Genomic DNA, 21,791 nt, shown 5'->3' with positions numbered 1-21,791 from the left:
AAAAAAGCTAGATCACAGATATAACAAAGTAAAAAGAAATGGCTCTTTGTTTCCTGTCGCTATTTTACTCGTAAGAGAACAGTTAACTAGGAGGTCTGATACATATTTCATAACATGAAGATGATGGATGAAGGCTGAAGGATAGCTTTTAAGACTGGCTCAGAATACCAATGGAATGACCTTACAATTTCTTTTGATAAAGTGAAATTTGTGTTTGACAGAACACAAAGGAGGGATGCCTGCTTATGTTTGGTATAAATATTTTATTGAAGAAGAAAACTGTTTTTACTATCTGCAGCTTGCTCTTGGCAAAATTTATCAATACAAAAAAACAAGAATTTTAGGGATTAATTTTGAAGAATAAACTCCTACAAACTGTAACATACACACAGTCCTCCCATATACCTGAATTACCATGTGTTCATATTCACAGTTTATGTAGACATGACTTAAACTTGTCATAGAGTGCATGTGTTGGTAGTGTCAGCAAGATCCACTTATTATCTTGTCCAGTATCACAAGTGCACATCTCATTGCAACTGTGTGTTCTTCAGAGATAATTCAGGCCTTACAAAAAGGCTAAAACTGAGACAAGCACAGAATATAAAGTAGCTGACCCAGTAACACAATGTGTTGTACTCCTATGTTGTACTCTATGTAAACTGCATTTACACTTTCATTCGGTGTGAAGAAAAATCTATTATCCTCTGGAGGAAGCTGATGTATTAGGATCGCAGTATGTTATGGGTTCATTTGCCTCTGCATTTGTGAGCAAGAGCGGCCCTGTAAGTTTTAATCTGATCAACTCAGAGTCATAGGGCCTGGGGTTATATCACTTTGTGCTTCTAATATATACTTGTTATTTGATGTATACCTGAACTGGGATTTCATTCCAGCTTCAGTGTGTTTTAGTTTAGTTTGCACAAGGTTATTTCCCTATCTGGTATTTGTTAGATCAGGATGAGATACACCATGTGTAGCAAGTGTAAAATAGATTATTTGGCCTTTAAGGCTGATTTCAGTTATCTTATCTTGCCTTTTTCAGAAGAAGATGTGCCTGATGCCTACTGTGTGGATGGCCCTCCAGCCGCAGAAGAAGCCTGCGAGGTGCCCTGTTCTGCAGACTGTGTGGTTGGCCCCTGGTCCTCCTGGTCCACCTGCTCACACAGCTGTGCCACTAAGACCGCAGAAGGTAGACAGAGCCGCACTCGCACTGTGTTGGCCATCCCAGGAAAAGGTAATCCAAAATTCCCTCTGATGTCTTTGACTCTTTCTCAACTGCTACTGTACTAACGAACTACTTCTTCGGTTTGTTTACTGGGATTATCTTACCTTGGTTTTACTTTTGATGAAACCGAGTTTTAAAATCGATATTAATACATTGCACACTGGTGCAGTGTTAACTTTGACAGCAAATTTTGATTTAGTTTTAGTCATAGTCTTTTGACGAAAAGGTAATTTAGTTTTAGTCAAAATTTAGTCATCTGAATAGTTTTAGTTTTAGTCTAGTTTTAGTTGACTAATTAGTGTAAGAATATAGTCGACTAAATCTACAGTCGATTCAAATCAAATTTGTGCAACTGTGCGTTTGATTGGATGTTTTTCTAATTTGTCCCACCCTGTCACAAAATTAAATAAGTTCTGAATGGATGTCCCTGCCAAGCATTTTCATCTCGTTTTCATTCTTTGACGAAAGTGTCAATCTCGTTATCGTTTTTAATCCTTTTATATAGTTTTTATTTTGTTATTGTCTCGTTTTCATCATGAAAAAAAGGGTCGTTGACAAAAACTATGATGAAAATAGTTTGTCAACAAAATTAACGGCACTGGTGGAAACAGTTTAAATTATAACTGTCATTAACATGTCTTTTTTTTTTTTTTGTATATCGATAACTGCATGAATAAAACAGAGGTTAGTAAGGGGCAGAAGTAAGAAGAGGTATATTCAACTGTAAAGGCAGTTCTTGAAAATAATTTGTACCTTTCAATATCTATACGGTACAGTACTACGTTTACTGGATGACAGAAAATATGAAAACACTAATCTTTGGGGATTTTAAGAAATAGCTTGTAAACAGATATAAAAGAAAAATTCCACTAACATTTTCATTAGGAGGGAGCTCAGTGTCTACAGGATATATTGCAATTGTTACAGGGACTCAAACTGATGAATTCCAGGGCTAACACAAAACTAGACTCAGCAAATAAGAAGAGTAAAGATTGATTGAGCCAGAGGATTTATCAGATGTTTTTTTTTTTTTTTTTGGTAAGTCTCATTTAGACATTTTTCATCTCAAAAACATTTGAGGTTTGAGTTGACCATTCATTATCAGGGACTCCTTCTCTTTCCAGCAACGCGGTGCTCATGCCAAGTGTTGTGTTTTTCAAGTTAGTCAGCAGAACCTTGGCAGCCAGCTAGCACCCATTAATCCCTGTAACCAAATGCATATCTGCAATAACAGCTGATGAAAGAATCTCATAGCTTAAGCCAGGTTCCAAACTACATTGCTTATTACAATGTTACTGGCTATCAGCTTACTGACAGAGTTGGTGTTGTTGTGTGTGTGTGTGTGTGTGTGTGTGTTTGTATGTGTCTATGTATGTGTATGTATTAATGCTGCATTTATGCTTATAAGAATACATGTTGTAACAGTGTGGGGCAGAACAGAAGTCCTGGGGAATACAAATTGGACTGGAAGGTGCAGGTATATATGATATTTGGCTGCGGTTCAACTCATCCTTACTCTTCTATAAGTCACAGTGCACTACTGTTACCACTCTCCAGATAACACATCTATTATACTTCATCAACTGAGCTGTCCATTGTTTTACCTTCATTTCGAGTCCCTGCCCTGACCACTGTAGACATAAAACAAAAGTAAATTATTCTGTGAACACCACTGTGAACAACCTTCTTGCCAGAAAGCAAGGATACATACATAGAACTCAGGTATGTAATATAAACTGTAAATGAAGAAGCAATCACTTTGGGGGTTGTTAATAAACAGAAACTGGGCTGGCAGATTTTGAATAAAAATGTATTTAATTGAGTCACAAGCCTTGAAATGAATGTAATGAAATTCTGATTGTCTTTAGGTTAATAACCAGCAAATATCTATTATAGCCTCCTCTCAAAATGACAGAAGTACAGCACTATGCTGATATATCTAGAAATAATGATAGCAAATATCTTAAGTTGCTCTTTACTGGCATTGTTTGTTGACATTGTGCTGTTACCTTAGCTACTGCCTAGAGCCAGCTGCTACCATAAACTTATATATAGTGCAGTAAAAAAGAATCAGTAGATTTACCTCCCGTCAATATTTTACTATCACTGAATTTACAGTTATAAAATATATCTAAATAATATAAAAACAGAGCACAAAGACTGCTACCAATGAATCAGTAAGAGAATGCTTTCACATTGGCCTTACTGTGCCTGACTTTGTAATTCAAATTTCCAGAAGTTGTAACTTGAAAAGTGCTTGCTCAGCCAGCCCGAAAAAATATTTGCTATGTCAATAAGCAGCTCATGGTAGAGTGATAATATTGGCATTTTACTTTCATTGACCAAATACATCTTGCAGTTTAAGAGAATGTATTTGATTTTTTTTTTTTTTTTTTTGGGGGGGGGGGGGGGTTGCATGTACTCTGCATATTAATGAATCTGCGTTGGACTGGTATAGTTTCATTTTGTTTGTAACTCCAGGACAAGGCTTTACCTTACACATTAAGCTTTTTTTCTAAATGCCATGTTGTACACTGTGTGTGTTGCACAGCTTTATACTCCTGTGTGTTGACATGCAGATGGAAAGGCATGTCCAGCAGGTCCGGCCCTGGAGCAATGGAGGGTCTGCAATGACCATCCTTGTGTGATATTTCACTGGGAGGCCTCAGCATGGGGTTCATGTATTGAGGATACCTCTGTGGCGCTCAATGGAACCGGCCTCCAGAATGGGACCATTACCTGCGCTGTTGGTGTGCAGATCCGCAGAGTCAACTGTATGAAGATGAATGCTGGGCCAGTCATAAATAAAAGGTGCGCTCAATACTAATCTTTTTTTTTTTTTTGTAGTCTAATTCAGAGTTCATCTTCGTAGTATTAGTTGATTCTTTTGATATAGATTTATCATTTGAAAAAGTAAGTACATCAAGTAGAAGTTGTTGGCTTTTTTAAAATTTCATTAGCAAACACTTAATACTCATGCATATAGTCTGTAGAAGCCGCAAACTGCATAGTCTCAATGGCAGTGAAGCCACCCTAAACTGTAACATTTCCACTGCTGTGTTTCACATTTGGTATAAAGTTCTTCTCCTAAAAAGCTGTTTTTGGAGTCCCAAATTATAGCAGGGTGAAGGGGCTGAAGATTAATTAACTGTGTCATCAGCATAGTGATAAATATCCACTGGATTTGTTATCAGTCATAATTTGACCTCCATGCAGTTGCTCTTGAACAAATGAGGTGAATATATGGTTTCAGCCCCCACCTGATGTTTATGATAATTAAAATTAAAACTCAGTAAAGACACTACCCATGCTTAACCTCTCCACCAATTTTCATGAGAAACTCTCCGACTTGTGTATTCTTCAGCTCTGGGAGATGACTTATTTTTTTAGTATGAAAATTGCACTTCTGTATCAGAATATCTTTTTACAGTGCTGTTCTGCTTATTTTTAGAAGCTGAAAATAGGCCCTGAGAGAAATGAATGCTAAATTATAGGTGAAGAGAAAAAGAGCTTTGTAAAATCAAGGGGAAGATGGAATGTTTCTCTTGCAAAAAAAAAAAAAAAAAAATCACTTAAGAACAGAGTCTCCATTTTCCAAAACCACCTTACTTGAAGATATCTAGTGTATGCTTTTAGTTACTAACAGATGACCCAGAGGACTTGGCACACTGTGAAATAACATCCCAGAGTTTTGTGTATTGAGATCTGGTTTTATCCTTTCTGTCTGTGTGTTTAGTGTTTCTTTTCATTTGTTTTTGTGAACCAGAGATTCATTTTGCTTATGCTTGCTCCACCATTATCTACTCCTCTTTCAGCAATACAATATCAAACTCTGCTAAGGGCTTTTGTGCCGTCGCTATAATGATGTTATAGCCCACACCAGGAAGACAGATTTATAAATAATTCACAAAGTTTGCCCTTCTTTAGCTCGATGTGTTATTGACAGGGCTGTAAAATAGATTATGAAGAGGCTTTTTTCTAATGCTTGTCCTATCTGCCACCACAGAGGCTTTAATGAAAGCTGTCATTTCTGCTCCACCAACAGATCTCGCCTGTACAGTATGCTGTGAATCATTTCTTTGATATTCATATGGCAGCAGAATGTTTAATAGAACAGCACCTAGCACATAGCTGTGCATGTTGCTCTTCATCATAGATGATTTTAATTGTCAGAAACAGTCAGTTTGTTAGTGTGTTTATGCACCAAAGCTGGGTCTTACAGCTGTCTTTCCAAACTTTGCAGTATTTAATATGCAGTGACTGTTTGATTGTGTTGAACACCTGAGATTTGGCACAAGTTATATTTATAACCAAGACACATAAAACATAGCAGCTGATTCCCTAGATTAAAAAAGGAAGAAAAACTTAGATAGGAGAGCTGCAATTCGGCTTTAACACTGGTTTATCTCAAATTTTGACTGAGATGCAGAAATACATTTATTATTTCTGGTTGTTCCGTTTTGAGTAAGAAAACGCCTTTGAATACAGCTGTTGCTGCTCCATTTGAAAAGGGTAACTTCAGTCAACAAACATCTTAGCATTTCATGCTGAGCAGTAATCTCTGCAGTGAGCAGTGGCTCAACAAAAAGATTAGTGTTTTTTTGTTGGTATCAATTCAGAGCCCCCAGATTTCAGGGTTTTTTTTGACTGTCTAAATGAAAACATTTAACCATCATTATACTAAGTTAAGGCTAAATGTATTATTATTAGTAGTATTATGTATTAGTAATACTAGTATGTTTGCCACACTCATTCATATATATATATATATGTGTATATATATATATATATATATATATATGTGTATATATATATATATATATATATATATATATATATATATATATATATATATATATATATATATATATATATATATATATATATGCCTCAGTACAACATGGAAACTCCTGTCAGGCATCATAGCAGCTAAGATAAGCAGGCATGTGACTCAATACATGAGCAAGGCCCAGAAAGGAATTGGCAGAGAGACCAGGGGATCAAAACACCAGCTACTGGTAGATAGAGCAGTCACTCGAGACTGTACGACTAGACTGACCAACATGTGCACCGCCTGGATTGACAACAAGAAAGCCTATGACTTGATGCTGCAAACATGGATGATGGAATGCTTAGAACTGCACAAGATCAACAGGACCCTAAGAGCCTTCATCAAGAACTCAATGGGTATGTGGAGAACAACACTAGAGGCCAACTTTAAGCCCAACACACAAGCCACCATCAAATGTGGGATTTACCAAGGAGATGCTTTGTCCCCGCTGCTGTTCTGCATAGGCCTGAATCCTGTCAGCCAGATCATCAACAAGACTGGCTACGGATACCAACTTTGAAATGGAGCAAATATCAGCCACCTCCTGTACACAGATGACACCATGCTGTACACCAGGAGTGAACGAGACATCGATTTAGTGATCCACACCATGCAGATCTACAGAATGGCATTCGAACTGGAGAAGTGTAGTCGGATGATACAATTACAAAGGTAGTCAGAACTGAGGGGATTGCACTACCAGAAGGCAACATAGCAGATATTGAAGTCAGCTACAAGTACCTTGGAATCCCACAGGCAAAAAGGGAACCACGAAGAGCCCGCTAGGAAAGCTGCAACCTCTAAGTATCTACAGAGAGTAAGGCATGTCCTAAAGAGTCAGCTGAATGGGAAGAACAAGATTTGCGCAATCAACACCTACACCCTGCGGGTTGTCAGATACCCTGCTGGGATAGTAAGCTGGCCAAAGGAGGAAATAGAAGCCACTGATATCAAGACAAGAAAGCTCCTTACCATGCATGGAGGGTTTCACCCAAATCAAGCACCCTGAAACTGTACAATAAAGGGAAGGAAGAAGGCTGAAGGTGTGTCAGAACAACTATCCAGGATGAAACAACAAAGATCGGTAAGTACATCAAGAAGACGGCCACAACTGATCATATGCTTAGTGAATGCTTCAGGCAGCAGAAACCCGAGAAAGAAGAGGAGAAGGAAGAGGAACCATCATGGAAGGACAGGCCCCTGATGGCATGTAACACTGAACGAAGAAGTGCCTGATATTGAAAAATCCTACCAATGGCTGGACAAAGCTGGGCTGAACAACAAACAGAGGCACTAATCATGACAGCATAGGAACAAGCTCTAAGCACAAGATCAACATGTCTGTGTAGATTCTCAGTTATCCAGGTCATAGTAGTCTCTGGAGCTTGAAAAAGGCGACTGGACTTCTTTTTGTTTCTTGAAGACGTTTCACCTCTCATCCGAAAGGCTTCTTCAGTTCTCAACCAAATGGTGGAGAGACCCAGGTATTTAAACCCCTGTGGGCGTAGTCCCCTGGAGGTGGTTATGACCCTCTATTGATCATGTGCTTGAACACATGTGCCCAGGTGTGAAGGGGGCGTTGAGAGGTTCAGTTCTTTTGGTTGAGAACTGAAGAAGCCTTTCGGATGAGAGGTGAAACGTCTTCAAGAAACAAAAAGAAGTCCAGTCGCCTTTTTCAAGCTCCAGAGACCACAAGATCAACAGTTTGCACCTGGAGTCTACCACAGGTGCAAGCTGTGCAGAGATGCCCCTGAGACAATCCAGCACATAGCAGCAGGGTACAAGAGGCCAGCAGGCAGGGCATACATGGAATGCCATAACCAAGTGGCTGGCATTGTATACAGGAACATCTGTGCCAAGTATGGCCTGGAGGTCCTGAGGTCTTGGGGGCACCTATGGTACCATAGGAGAGAAATGGCACCTATGGTACCATATGTGCCATATTCAAGAACCGTTAGAGATATTGACCTGAATATTGGTATGCTTCTTTTTGACAATAAAATAAAACAAAATAACCCCTAACCTTGATTTTACAATAATTTTGAAAATTTGGCTGCTCATACCTAACAGTAGTAGTGGTGGACAAGCAGAGGACAAAGGCTGTACTGATAGATTCAGCAATAGCAACAACAGAAAGAAGGAAAAAGAGAAGCTCAAGAAATACCAAGGGCTGAGAGAAGAGCTAGAGAGGATGTGGAAGGTGAAAGGAGCAGTGGTCCCCGTGATAAATTAAACACTCGGGGCAGTGACCCCCCACAAACTTGGGGAGTGGCTCCAGCAGATTCCAGGAAAAACATCCAAGATCTCTGTCCAGAAGAGCGCGGTACTGGCAACAACTAAGATACAGCGCAGGACCCTCAAGCTCCTAGGCTTCTTGAAGAGGACCTGACATTGGAGGACAAACAAAAAAAGCTTGTTAGGCAAATGGGGAATTTATTTATATAATTATTTTATTGGCTGCTTTGAAAACCTTAAAAAAATGCTTGTACTTAATGTGTATCTTAATGTAAAATTTTTAGAGTCTGTTAATATTTTCCACAATGTCACAGCGGAACACTGTGGCCTTGACAGTAAGTCTAACTTCCTCATTTTGGGAAAACCACACAATATACCCCAGATGCTCTGTTGCATTGTCATGCCCTCTGGCATACATCACTGCAAAGGGAGAGAGAGAGAGAAGGGAGAGATAAAGCTGGGGAAAGATGGGTTTTATGTATCTATCCTCCTTATGCTTTGGCATACTTTGATCTCATTGCAGTGCGTGCTGGCTTTCTGCAGTCAGTAGGATGTGGCGCCATGCTGGGTCTCTAGTGAGACCTGGATTTGGTTGTTGGGCAAAGGAAGTCACTGGCTCTGAAATGTGAAATTTCATGTGTGTGTATTTGTGCATTGAAGACAGAGGTTTGCTGCTGGTTGATGAAGACATCAAAGCTTATGACTTACTTGATTTTACACAGCTGCATTAATCCGCACCAATTCAAGGTTGCACAACACACAAAATACAACACAGCCAGAGGGTTGTTACAGATACGTTACACAAGAGATGTGCCAGCATGAATTAAGACAAGGAAATTGTAAAAAGTAAAAGTCGGTCAGATGCTCATTAAAACCTGGTAATGATGTGTTTGGTGTAGCAGGAATGATCTATTGGTAAACAGTTTGTGTATCCTTGTTTCTCAGGTTAATTAGCAGCCATGTTTGATTGATTTCTCCTAGAACACTCTTTCACTTGTCTTGTGAGTAACAAAAGATGGCTCTGGCTGCTCTTTATATGTAAAATAAATCCACTCACCAGGATGTTTTAATAAATTTCATAAATAAATTTGTTTCCACTATTTATAGCTACATAGCCTATTTAGCTGATTGGTAACTTTTCTGACTGCTTTTTGGTGTCAGTAACACACCATGCGGTTTTTAGGGGGAACTTTGGTTAAAACACCTCTCTATTGCTACTGGTTGAAGAGAACTAACACTGTGGGCTGGAAATCTGAAACAGGGATTTAAAAGGGGGGATTTCTGTTTCTGTGAGCTACACTTTTCACACAATTTGTTATTGTTAGTCTAAAGACACATTGATTAGTATAGTTTTTAACAAAACTGGGATTTAAAAGTGAAAATGTATTGTAAAGCATGCTGGCACTTTATACGCTTGAATAATTAATAATTGGGAGAGGATTTTTATTCTTTTCATTGAGTAATATTTGTAGACTGGGAAGCAGCTGAATGTGTGAGAAAACTGCAAATTTCTATATTTGTGTAGCTTTTGCTTGAGCATGCAGGCAGCGGCACATGTAATCAATCATGTTTTCTGCGGGGAGATGTGTGATGTCAAGGACGGGGCAGTTGTTTTACTGCGCTATCCTCTTACCAGTGAGACTCAGGACGTTTATCATTCATCACCTAGGGGCTGAAGAGAGTTTAAGACCACTGTTTGTTTGTATGTTTAGGTGTTCAGATTCTTCCCGTCCAGAAACCATCCGTCCTTGTTTGCTTCCCTGCAAGAAAGACTGCATTGTGACACCTTTCAGTGAATGGACAGCTTGCCCGTCAACCTGCCTTCCAGGTAGCTCACTGACATGAATTTCTAGAAATTTGTTTTAAAATCAACCAATATCTTGAACTAAAATCTTTTTAAAATTGTAACATTTTTATGAAGACAAACTGTTAGTATATTGGGGTTCCTGTAGCACAAATTAGCTATTCAAATAAACATACTTTTTATAGTTGTATAGTTCACAATATTAGGTAAAGAAACTGCTAATCAAGTCATCAAAGGACTCAGAAATTGATTTTAATTTGATATCAGTGTACAGATAAGCTTCAAAAAATATAAATGAATAAATATGTTATAATCATGACAAGAGAGACCTTTAAGAAAAATGTAAAGTACAATACATATAAAGTGTTGTCAAGTATTACATTTAATTGTAAACAACAGTGCTAACTGTCTATTAAATTAACCTAGCACATAGAGAGGAAAGAATGGATATTTAATGGATTTCAATATGTGTACTGTAATGTCTCGGAAATCAAAAAGTATGTAATTGTTTTTAAAAGAATTGAGCAGGCATCTCATCTGTGTAAATATGCTATAGTCCATTGGGTCTGTTGATGATGTAATCACTTTCTTAATTGCACCATTTTCAATGTTTAGTAATTAGTGCTGTGTAATGAGCCTTGGAGCATGAGCCAAATGAAGCCATTACAGTGCAGTGTGTCCGAAAACAGACTGCAGTGAAGTGGAGGACATCACAGCTACAAGGGCATGCTAATCAGGATCAGATCAATTCTGAGACCACTTGTTTTTTTTTGTTGTTGTTTTTTTTTTTTTTCTCCTTGAGATATTAGAGCTGTGTGGTGATATTGAGGCATCATTTATTTTGTGTCCCAGACATTTGTCAGGCACTTGTCTCAGTATCGTGTTACGTCCTCTTCCTCCTTGGAAATGTTCACTTAAATTCAACTGTGCAAGTAATCTGTCACTGAACACAGCGTTTTTGTGAGGATTATCTTTCATATTTAACAGAAAATGCAACCGCCGCCACACAGTCTCGATACAGGACCATTATTCAGAGGGCTGCTAATGGAGGTCAAGAGTGTCCCGACACCCTTTACGAAGAGAGAGAGTGTGAATCACTTCGTTTATGTCCAGTGTATAGGTAAAAGCACTATTTATAATCAGCTGCTTTTGTTTTTCTAATCCGAGGACAAGTTAACTTAGTTTATCTGCTATATAAGAGCAGAGGGTAAGGAGTGAGCTATTTTTGAAAAAAAAAAACCTTGATATTTGACACATGGTGAAATATGGCTACATGTTGTAAAAATGTAATGCAACAGAAAAATGTTGTTGCTTTTAAGCTAAAATAAATAATGAAGTAATTGACAGCTTTCATTATAAGATAAAGAGCTTTAGATTAAATCTACAGTTAGGTAATGCAATGGTATGTATGAAGCAAAAACTGAACATTAAAAAAGGTGTAACATGACAAATAACACTTTCTTTGTTTTCTGCCTCAAAGATTGCAGTGTTTTGCAAACTGTGAACAAAGTTCTATTCACACAGAGTAAAGTGATCTGGCACATGTTTATACAGTAGTTTATCATTTAACATTTTGAGTTCACAGCCACCACAATAGGTTAGTTCATTTCTTACCTTTTTAAAATGCTCTGAGCTTTCATGTTTTTGTTGTTGTTTTCAGTAGAACCTCTTCCTGCTATTCATACAGCCCCCAGTTCCTACTGTAATGGATTTCTTGGGGTTAAACCCTACAAAAAGATCTAGTGTAAGTGGAGCTTCTAGGAGTGCAATGACCCATTGCTACACATCACACTGGGTGTTTGGTTTTTGCAAACGACCATAAGGGCAGCCAGGCTGCTGTAGATGCATAGATAACATATGGCCTTATGGCTGCCTTCAGAATATTCAGAAACATGTTACAGTTAATACTGTGCATTGCACATATACGTAATAAAATGGATACCCTCAGGCATTTAACTGAGAGTTTTCTAGTGTTTAGTGTGATTTCATATCCCATCTATTTTTAGTATTCATATAACATTATCTACCATCCAAATCAAAAGAAATTGCACCAATAATACACAGTAATTTTAAAGACACATTCAAGCAGCATAAAAAAAATGTGTCACATTGTTTGGTGTTTCCAGAAACCAAATACCAATCCAGCAATGTGATCTACACAAACTGGACAAATTTAATGGCATAATTTTTTTATTTCATTGTAGCAGCAGTAATGGCACTCGCATCCATTTTTCCACATTGGTCCAAATCCACAGTTACAAACTCACAATTGTGAGAAGAAATGAGCCTTTCTGTACTTGAAACTGCAATAGTTTGCTGTTAATCTAAAGTTCTTCTTTATTTGCATTTTGGTCTAGGTGGAGGACACACAAGTGGAGCAGTTGCACTGTAGTTCCTGAATCTGTTAGACGTGGATTATCTGGACCAGGAGAAACCTGTGGAAAAGGTTTAGAAACAAGAGGCAAGTTTTAGCGTTTAAGTGCATTCTCTACGCTTTATACTTTCCAGACAGCTGCTGCCATATCACCTATTTTCAGCTTTCCTCTTCTATCTGCACTGTATAGATTGTCTTTATTTAATGAGACCTAATAGTCCTTTCTGAACTGCTCGTCTAACAAGCAAATGACAGAAACATTAAGGAAGGGAGCAATTTGTTCAGTGAATATCATTAGATGAACCTTTCTGTGCTTTCTTGACAATCTCATCATGTCACTAGCCTCTTATTAATATATGCAGCAACTCCAGTCAGTGCAAGCTTCTTAGTGTTTGCTTGAAATAAATAGAAATACAAAGCCATTGCTAGCACCAGGACTCATATGGGCTGACTCATAAATTTAAGTTAAAAAAAAAAAAAAAACTTTAGGAATGCTCACATTGGAGTGTTTTTGAATAAGATTCTGAATGTGTTTCATAGCTTTCCTTGCCTTTATAATGTCTAACATTGTGAGAAGGCTAGTTCATGTGTGTTACGCAAATCAGCGCCAACAGAACACAATTTAAAATGTAAAGCCACAAGAGAACATTCATAAACATAAATCATTTTCAATTCACAAAAACAATCCTTGTAATTTATCTCTTGTAAACAACTGCAAATTCAGCAAATTATGCATTATAGTGATTTTTCTGCTGCACACATTGCATCTACTGTTAAGTGTTTACCTTTAAAATAAAAAAAATGGGCATTAAAAAGAGGAAATTATCCATCCATCCATCCATCCATCTTCTTCTGCTTATCTGAGGCTGAGTCATGGGGACAGCAGCCTAAACAAAGAAACCCAGACCTCCCTCTAAACAGCCACCTCTGTCAGTCACTGCTCAAAGCTTGTGACCATAGTTGAAGTTAGGGACGTAGATCAGACCGGTGCAACATCTGCATTACTGCAGCTGCAGCGCCGAATCCAACCCTGAGATACTTAAACTCCCCCACTTGAGGCAGCCACTGTATATATAGTATACAGGAACATTTGTGCTGAGTATGACCTGGAAGTGCGGAAGTCAAAATGGGAGGGAATGACCAAGCTAAGATCCTGTGGGACTTCCAGGTACAGGACAAACTAATGATGGCAACCTGACATAGTAGTGGTGGACAAGTAGAGGACAAAGGGCGTAGTCACACAGCAATACCAAATAATGGAAACATCAAGAAGAAGGAACATGAGAAGCTCGATAAATACCAAGGGATGAGAGAAGAGCTAGAGAATATGTGGAAGGTGAAGGCAACAGTGGTCAGAGCACTTGAGGCAGTGACCCCAAAACTGGGAAAGTGGCTCCAGCAAATTCCAGGAATGCAATCTGAGATCTCTGTCCAGAAGAGTGCATTCCTAGGAGCAGCTAAGATACAGCACAGGACCCTTTAAGTTCTCAGGCCTCTGTAGAGGACCTGAATTTGGAGGAGGACTGCAACGGTGGCATTATATTACATGCAAGGCAGATGTAACACTGAGTCATAAAGCAACATGAGTAACAGACTCATAATAATTCAACATAGCTTACTTGCTAAAGTTACCTTCTTACTTTTTCTGAATATGCCTTCATACATTGAAGCTATGGCTCTGTTCCCAATTACTTTTCTACAATTGTGTTGCAATTTGACATTTATGTGCCCTCTAATTGAATTGGTTAAGCCTGAACTGAGTGAACATAACCTCTAAAGTCTTTGTTGTTTAAATACTGCATTTAAATTCTGTGTCTCTACCAGTTGCAAATTTCCCCCTCATACTACAGTTTTTGAAATGTCACAGGTATTTAACTTAGCTATCAACTAATCATATTCAAATAGGAAGCTCTAAAGGTCAATGAGGCTTGCTCTTAACCTGGGAACGCTACAAACACTTTTCCCATCCTCATCGAAAAGTCATAGAAACTCACTTGAGAAATGTCAGTTGTAATTATACTGCCATGTAGAAATGAGTAACGCTGAGAGCAGAAATGCTAGAAAGTTCTCAAGGCAGTACAATAATGCACTGAAAACTTCACTCGAGCTATATAAGTAAATTAGAACAGCCAGTTTCTGGAATGTGTTGGGAGTTTTGCTTGCCTGTAGTGAGGGCAAAATGATCCTTTTAACACGTATGGCTTTTTAATAATTTGCGCCTGTGGCAGTCATTTTCACAACTCTGAGAGCAGCATAAGGATGTTCATCAAGGATATGACACAGGAATCTGCACAGTCCAGAAACCACCCAACAGGTTGAAAAGTGAGTTTTGCAGCCCTGAGGCTATATGTAGTAAGATCTATGGCAGCCGGTTTTTGGTTTTGGGTTTAATGCAGGACTGAATCAACTCTAGATATGATAGAAGGTTATTAACATTACACAGAATCAAATTTTGGTTGCAATAAAATGATGGAAAAAATAGGGGAGATATTGGTTTATAATTAAAGCTTTTTTCTTATTGTAAAAAAAAAAGTAAAAAGTGTTTTTATTAACTTTATTCCTGTTAAACCGCTTATATAAACATAGAAAAAAGCGTACCAATGCAAAGCATTTGAAGTAGCACTTTAAAATCCTTGATGGTCTATTGAAGGTAATTGAATTGTTCATAAACATTTTTTTCAAAATTATCTATGACCGGAACTAGAAGGTTGAGATGAATTGTAAGGCATGCCCCATATACAGTATTCAACTTTGTATTGCTTCCCCTAGACTAACTATTAATTATAGCCACTATGTTCACATCCTGTAGTAAGAGTATGTGAGATGAGATGATAGCTACTTCAAACGCTTCTCTTCACTGAAAAATTGAATATGAAATGTTGCAACATTAGTATGTCAGACCTTCATCCTCTTTCAGTTCAAAATATTGGCTGGCTTTGGCTTGCTTGTCTTTCACTTTCTACAGCATCTTGAAATGAATAATGATTTCAAATACACTGTATGGACAAAGGTAACAAAGTAATCTTTGAATTCAGGTGTTTTCAGTCCCATTGCCAAAGGTGTATAAGATCAAGCACCTACAGTGGCCATGCAGTCTGCCTTTACAAACATGTGAAGGAATGCATTGTACTAACAAGCTCGCTGAATTTAAAGTGTGGTATTTATTGTAATATGATGGACCCATTGCAACAAGTCAGTTTATGAAATTTCTTCTCTTCTGCATACTCCACAGATAACTGTAAGTGGTATTATTGCAAAGTGGAAGCATTTGGGAATCATGGCAACTCACTATTGAGGGTGGCTGTAGCTCAGGAGGTAGAGCAGGTCATCTACTAATCGGAAGAGTTGGTGGTTCGATCCTTGGCTGCCCCAGTCTGTATGTCAAAGTATCTTCGGGCAAGATACTACACCCCAAGTTGCTCTGCGATGTGTTCATTGGTGTGTGTATGAATGGATGAATGAGGCATGTTGTACAAGTTTTGAGTTCTCGAGTAGAAAAACACTGTGTAAGAATCAATCTATTAATAATGCTCCTCAGTGCTAAGATGCGTAGCGCATGTGCACAGTGTGTGCTAAGGCGGATAGTGCATAAAAATCACCAACACTCTGCTGACTCAATAACTGTTACCAACTTCCTGTGGCATAAACATCAGCACAAAAACTGTGCACCAGGAGATTCATAGCTTGAGTTTTCATGGCTGATATAGGTGTAATGTGTTGGTGGCCCAGTAGTGCCCATATAGTGTATATCAGGCTAATTGTTTGCAAGTTGTTAGTTAGGCAGTGAGACCACGACTTTAAGAGTAATTATCATTTATTTATATTCTGCACTATCTGTTAAATATTGAAAATATATATATATGTATTATTAACACACCATATAGTAAACATGTAAATGTCTGCAGTTTACTAGTCCATCAGTTTTCTTAAATTATAGGTAATTATCAGCAAATGCTTAAGCAGTGTAGTTACTATAAATGTAAAAATTGTTAAACAGGGCAGTAAACAATTATGATTGTAATCTTATCTCCTCGATGACACAGGAACTGTTTAAGCATAAAGTATTAACATTGTGTTGTGGTTCTGCCGACTAGCAATGTATTTTGTGTATTTGTTTCTGTCCTCTGGTCATGAACAGTCAGTAGCAGTGTTTCTAATCCTGTATGTCTACTCTGATATTTACTGTGGCAGTACGCAGCAAATCTGTGTGGCACAATGCAGGAAGTCAGATTTCCCAAGTAACAAGAACTTAGCTGTTTTCAGCTCTGCATTGCTTCTATTTGTATTACCAGGTAGTGCAAATCTGTATCATTTCCGTATTAACATGTTTCCTTTAACTTTGCATCTGTACATCAAACAAATATCTCTTAATGATTACATTTCCATATTTGCTTTGTGGCAGATATAAATGCATTAAACCAAACAGTAAATTTTGCACTTGACTTTGGGCTTATCATGTTTTAACATTACTTTTTTTTTTTTTGTTGTTGACATACTATCTAACCACTAAAAGGTAAAAACAGACACACAATCTATGTATAAACCAATATTACTTTTTAAAGCAGCGTTTTGGTTGCAATTGCCTGCACTAGGAGTGAGAAATGTTTTAATATAAATACTGCGCAGCCCCTGGAAACTGACTAGTGATGATAAATGCCACTATGAATAGTTTAAAGATAGTAAAAGAACAGTTTAAAGAGCAACCAGGGCTTTTTTGCCCAGTCAAAACCAGTCAGAATGTTATAAACCTCAGGCTCAGGGCTTTACTATGAGATTAGAATAAGAGTTAGAATTTGCAAAATATTTGTGATTGGATTTGAGGTTTACAGAACCAATATTTCCTTGCCTTGAATAAATACTTTCATGTCCGTGTGCATCTGGGCTCATGCCAGATGCAAGGCATGTTGCATGAATGCTAATGTCTAATAACATGTAGAATGAGGTGAGGGTTGTGTTATGCATACTACGCATTGATAACAGGCATTACTAAATAAAAGAATATCTGACAAGATGAATTGTAACCTTTTCAAATAAAAAAAAAAAACCTCTAAATTAAAAGGTTCGCTATTGAGAACACCTGAATGTAGATTACCTGTGTGAATTTGTAGCTGATAACTACTAGAGTGATCAGGTAATCACTCTATATTGCACTACATATAACACACTATGTCTAAATTCAGCTAGATTTTGTCTCATAACCAGCTGGATATGTTATATTCCTTCCTGAGTAGAACTGGAACGGTTGTGAGTAATTATTCAGTAGAAAATGAGTCATGCTGATGATCTTTTGCTCCAGGAAAGATGTGACTTAATGGCTATGATGAATCCAGTCCACATTACTCTTCACAATACATTATACTGAAGAACATTATACAAGCAGTATGACTGAATTAAAATGAAGATTGTGTTTGATGGTGGATGTGTGGGTTGGATGTATAATGCATTAAAAACTTTGTATTAAGTAAAGATATAAAACATAAAATCTTCTGGATTGGACTGAATAAAGCAGAAAGAAACTTGATGATTTTAAAGAATATCATTTTACCTCCAAGCCCTTCAGGATTTTTAAAAAGGTAGAGTATGACGAGCCTCTTGAAAGCATTCCCTCTTTAAACGGCACTTAAAGATATTCACCTTTCTAAGTAGCTATATAATCAAAGATGATCCCTGTCATTTGCTGGGATACCTTGACAAAAATGTAACAATTTGTAAGACGAGATGATGTGAAAGGCTACACAAATGGGCGTAGGCAACCAGAGACTGAGATAATCATGTGTGAAATGGATGGCCCCCAGTAAAAATAAGATGACAATGATTGGTACTCTCAATAAGAAGCCATTGGGGATCACAGAATGGGGTTTTCAGTGAGACTAGGTAAGGTAAGGACAGAAATAAATGGCAATTTATTTTTCATTATATTGTAATGTGTTTATGACCTGTTGACTTACAGAATTAACCTATAGAATAAAGTGATGATTTTTGTACAGCTATGAATTTGACCATTACATAAATGCACTTTGATAATAGATCCCCCTTGTGCTGCCTGTGGAGACGCCTTGTATGTAAATGACCAGCCCACGCCTTCTCAGCAGACATGTAGAAACGAAACAGTTTTTGTCAGAGGGCAAAATTTAAAAGTCAAATACAAATCAATACAATGGATTAAAGGCATGTTTGTAGATCAGTGAATCCTCAAAGACATGGAGGCGTTGGGGGGAGGAGAAGTTCCCTTCACTGGCAACAATAATTTATTTAAATCTCAGAGTGACAAAGGAAGGTATTTGAACATTATAATATCCTATGCAGCTTGTTTGTCTGTCTGTAGGTATTTCTATTTGAAGGCGCTAAAGTCCATTCACCTCTGCCTATAAAGTCAGCAGCACCTGACAAAGCTAAAAGTGTCTTTCTCAGCCAGCAAACTCGAGTCATTATGTTCACAGACATACTTGTTTATTTACTTCTTTATTTCTTTTTTAAAAAACTCTATATAGTACTGTTTTTATATCACTAATACATGCAGTTTTTTTCTAAATCAAGATTCAGCCAGTGTGCATGGGAAGGGGGGAAATGATTCCTTTCCCAACCCGTGGATGTTTTGGCTATTGTAATCCAGATTTTTTTTTTTTTATCATTATTATTATTGCTTTTATTTATCTATTTATTTTTATCTAGGTAATTCATATGTGCCATTTGATTGACTGCATTGCCACCACAGATCAGTGTTGCAGGATACAGCCTGTGTTTGTGACTTCTGTCAAAACTCACACGTGTTTGTAACAAATGGAAATAGTCTTCCACAACATGTTCCCTTTGTAGATTAGATGATTAAATGTATAAGTAACTTCCTATAAAATATGAATATTCTTTAAAAAAAAAAAAAAAAAAAAATTCATTAGGATCATTGATTATGCTTAATCTTTGGTTTGCCATGTTAGGATATTATGTTACTCAAATGCTATCACAATTATCCATGATTCAAGATGCTCAAAGCCATCCAGCTGACAATCATAAATTTATGTTCCAATGTGTGTCAGCAAATCATAAACAGATCTGCAAAGCACTTTTAACTAGTTTGATTTCAGCATTCGGCATTATGACATTATGAAGTATATATTTATTAGGTTTCACTTGTTTTAAGACATGCTACCAGGCTAACTCCGCCTTCACCCAAAGGAATGAAAAGTATTATTTTTGGTGATCCGTGAAACTTTCTGCAGGTTGGGAGTGTATATATTTAGGGAAATGGGCTGAAAAGTACAGGTTGTATTACCATGTTTTGCTGATATACTAACATAACAGATGAACATTGCTATCATTAAACCTCTTAAGCATCAGCATGTTAATATTACCATTTATGAGCATGCTAGCATGTTGACAGTCATTTAGATCAAAGTTAAATGCAGTCTCACAGTACAGCTTTTAAAAACCCATTCTGAGCTATCTCTTATATTGATTGTTCCTTCTGCTCTTGACCTTTGATAAAGCCAGCTACTGCATTTTCTGGAAAAGACACCACTTAGATCTTTTATTTATTTTTATTTATTTATTTTGGCCTGAAAGAAAGTAACTGAGGTGGGCTGTGAAATGTTTCTTCTATTCGACTGAGTGCTAGACCCAGTATCAGTAACAGACAAAACACGTTTGCTCTTGCTGTGCATTTAATGTAACTATTCATGGCACATTCAGCATCATTGCTGAATTGTGGTGTCTATGTCTGTCTTTGATCAGACTCCAATAATTTCATTGTAACGCATGTAGCTCATTCTGTCAAAGTTATTAACATTTTATGTTGGGCTTTTATTATGAATTTCCTGTTTTAATATAAATATCCTGTTTTAATACAATAAATCATAGTTATCTAAAGAAGTCTGATAAGGGTGTTGAACTTGAAGGTTGAATTACGCATTAAATTTCATGTGATGCTAAAATGAAAGCTCCACCAGAATATTTGTTTTAACTATGGCTTCACTATGGAAACAGTTTTGTGTGTTGAGCCCAGGCAACCTCACATAAAAATGTGAATATGAACCTTTTGTCAGGCATAAAAAATTCTTGAAGACTATTTTACAGTAACAGTGACTGAATTTCAACTTGATGAACTGCCGCTTGTTATTTGTGCATTGTATAACTGAAATGGCATTCTTGCAATTGCAGGAGTCAGCTGTGTTGGGGAGAGTGGAGAGTCTGCCAATATGACAGAGTGCCTGCAATGGGCTGGTCCCTTGCCCCTTCAGATCAGAGAGTGCCTGGTGGCTTGCAAGGATGACTGCACGCTAACTGCATGGTCCAAGTTCTCTGAATGTGCTGGATGTGGCAGCTCCCGAATACGAAAACGTTCACTTGCAGGTAAAGAGTTACTCACTCATTGTGAGAAACATGCAATTTCAAGGCAACTGTTTCATCTTTTCTGCTGGAACAATTCGCTTGTGTTTTCATGTCAAACATTCTCACATTGTTATATATTTTTATCGATATGGCTGGTAATTAGTTTGGAAATAAATATAAAAGCAGAAAGGATAAATGCTTTTGTAGTCTCTGAGCTTGTGGCAGTTTTCTTGATGATGAAAAATTTCTCAGTTATTTTCATTAACTTGAAATTTTGAGATACCTAACTCGAAATTTCTTATTATGGATAGCAATATTTTTTTTTCAGTGGCAGAAACAAGGATCAATACATGGTTGCTAAGGGCCACAAACAACAGTTGAAATAACATTACACATTAACAGTAATCAAAATGTATATAGCTTGCCAATATATATGTTTCTGCTCAGAGACATCAACATTTACAGAACAAATATAGCATGTAAATGCATTTATGAAGAATCGTACAATATTGTGGAAACTCAAATGTACTTTTTTACAGTGTTTGTTACAGTGTAACAGTTCCTGTAGTTCTGTGTCATGTCTAAATTTGATCTCTCACAGCTTGTAATCTCGTTTTAGTGCAGATGGCAAAATCTGAATTACATGCTGGGGTTTCAGACCAGACAGGATACTATTTGTCGTCATTAATATTTTATCTGTTGCTGGAGGGGTTGTAGTAAACATGTCCTGTCTCGTTCTATAATGCTCTTAAATTCCAACACATGAAATCAGCCATAGCTCTTTTGTGGGTTGCTATGGGAAGTGTGTTAGCATGTTTATGGTTCATAGCGGTCATAATATGTGAATATTTCAATTCATTTGTGTCTTTTTCACTTTTTAGCACCAAATGAATCTGGACATTTGATTGGAAATTACCCGACTTTGTTTACTACAAGTATGTAACTAAGGAAGTTGGTAGCCTACAGCAGTTCACACTCAGTCTATATATATATA

The 21,791-nt window shown here is 37.4% G+C and overlaps 1 protein-coding gene across 1 annotated transcript in view; it reads left to right on the top strand.

The window, feature by feature from the left end:
• Nucleotides 1-21,791, top strand: part of thsd7ba (thrombospondin, type I, domain containing 7Ba) — a 115,587-nt gene that overhangs the window by 40,322 nt on the left and 53,474 nt on the right. Inside the window, exons 6-11 of the mRNA XM_030758123.1 lie at nt 1,046-1,237; nt 3,808-4,039; nt 10,007-10,122; nt 11,086-11,218; nt 12,456-12,559; nt 20,627-20,818. Coding sequence (XP_030613983.1) covers nt 1,046-1,237; nt 3,808-4,039; nt 10,007-10,122; nt 11,086-11,218; nt 12,456-12,559; nt 20,627-20,818 — 969 coding nt within the window. The remainder of the gene's footprint in view (nt 1-1,045; nt 1,238-3,807; nt 4,040-10,006; nt 10,123-11,085; nt 11,219-12,455; nt 12,560-20,626; nt 20,819-21,791) is intronic.

Source organism: Archocentrus centrarchus, chromosome 21 (assembly GCF_007364275.1).
Source record: "Archocentrus centrarchus isolate MPI-CPG fArcCen1 chromosome 21, fArcCen1, whole genome shotgun sequence".
Classification (NCBI taxonomy): Eukaryota; Metazoa; Chordata; class Actinopteri; order Cichliformes; family Cichlidae; genus Archocentrus; species Archocentrus centrarchus.
The sequence above is the reverse complement of the archived record's forward strand: the minus strand, read 5'-3'. Positions and strand labels throughout refer to the sequence as shown.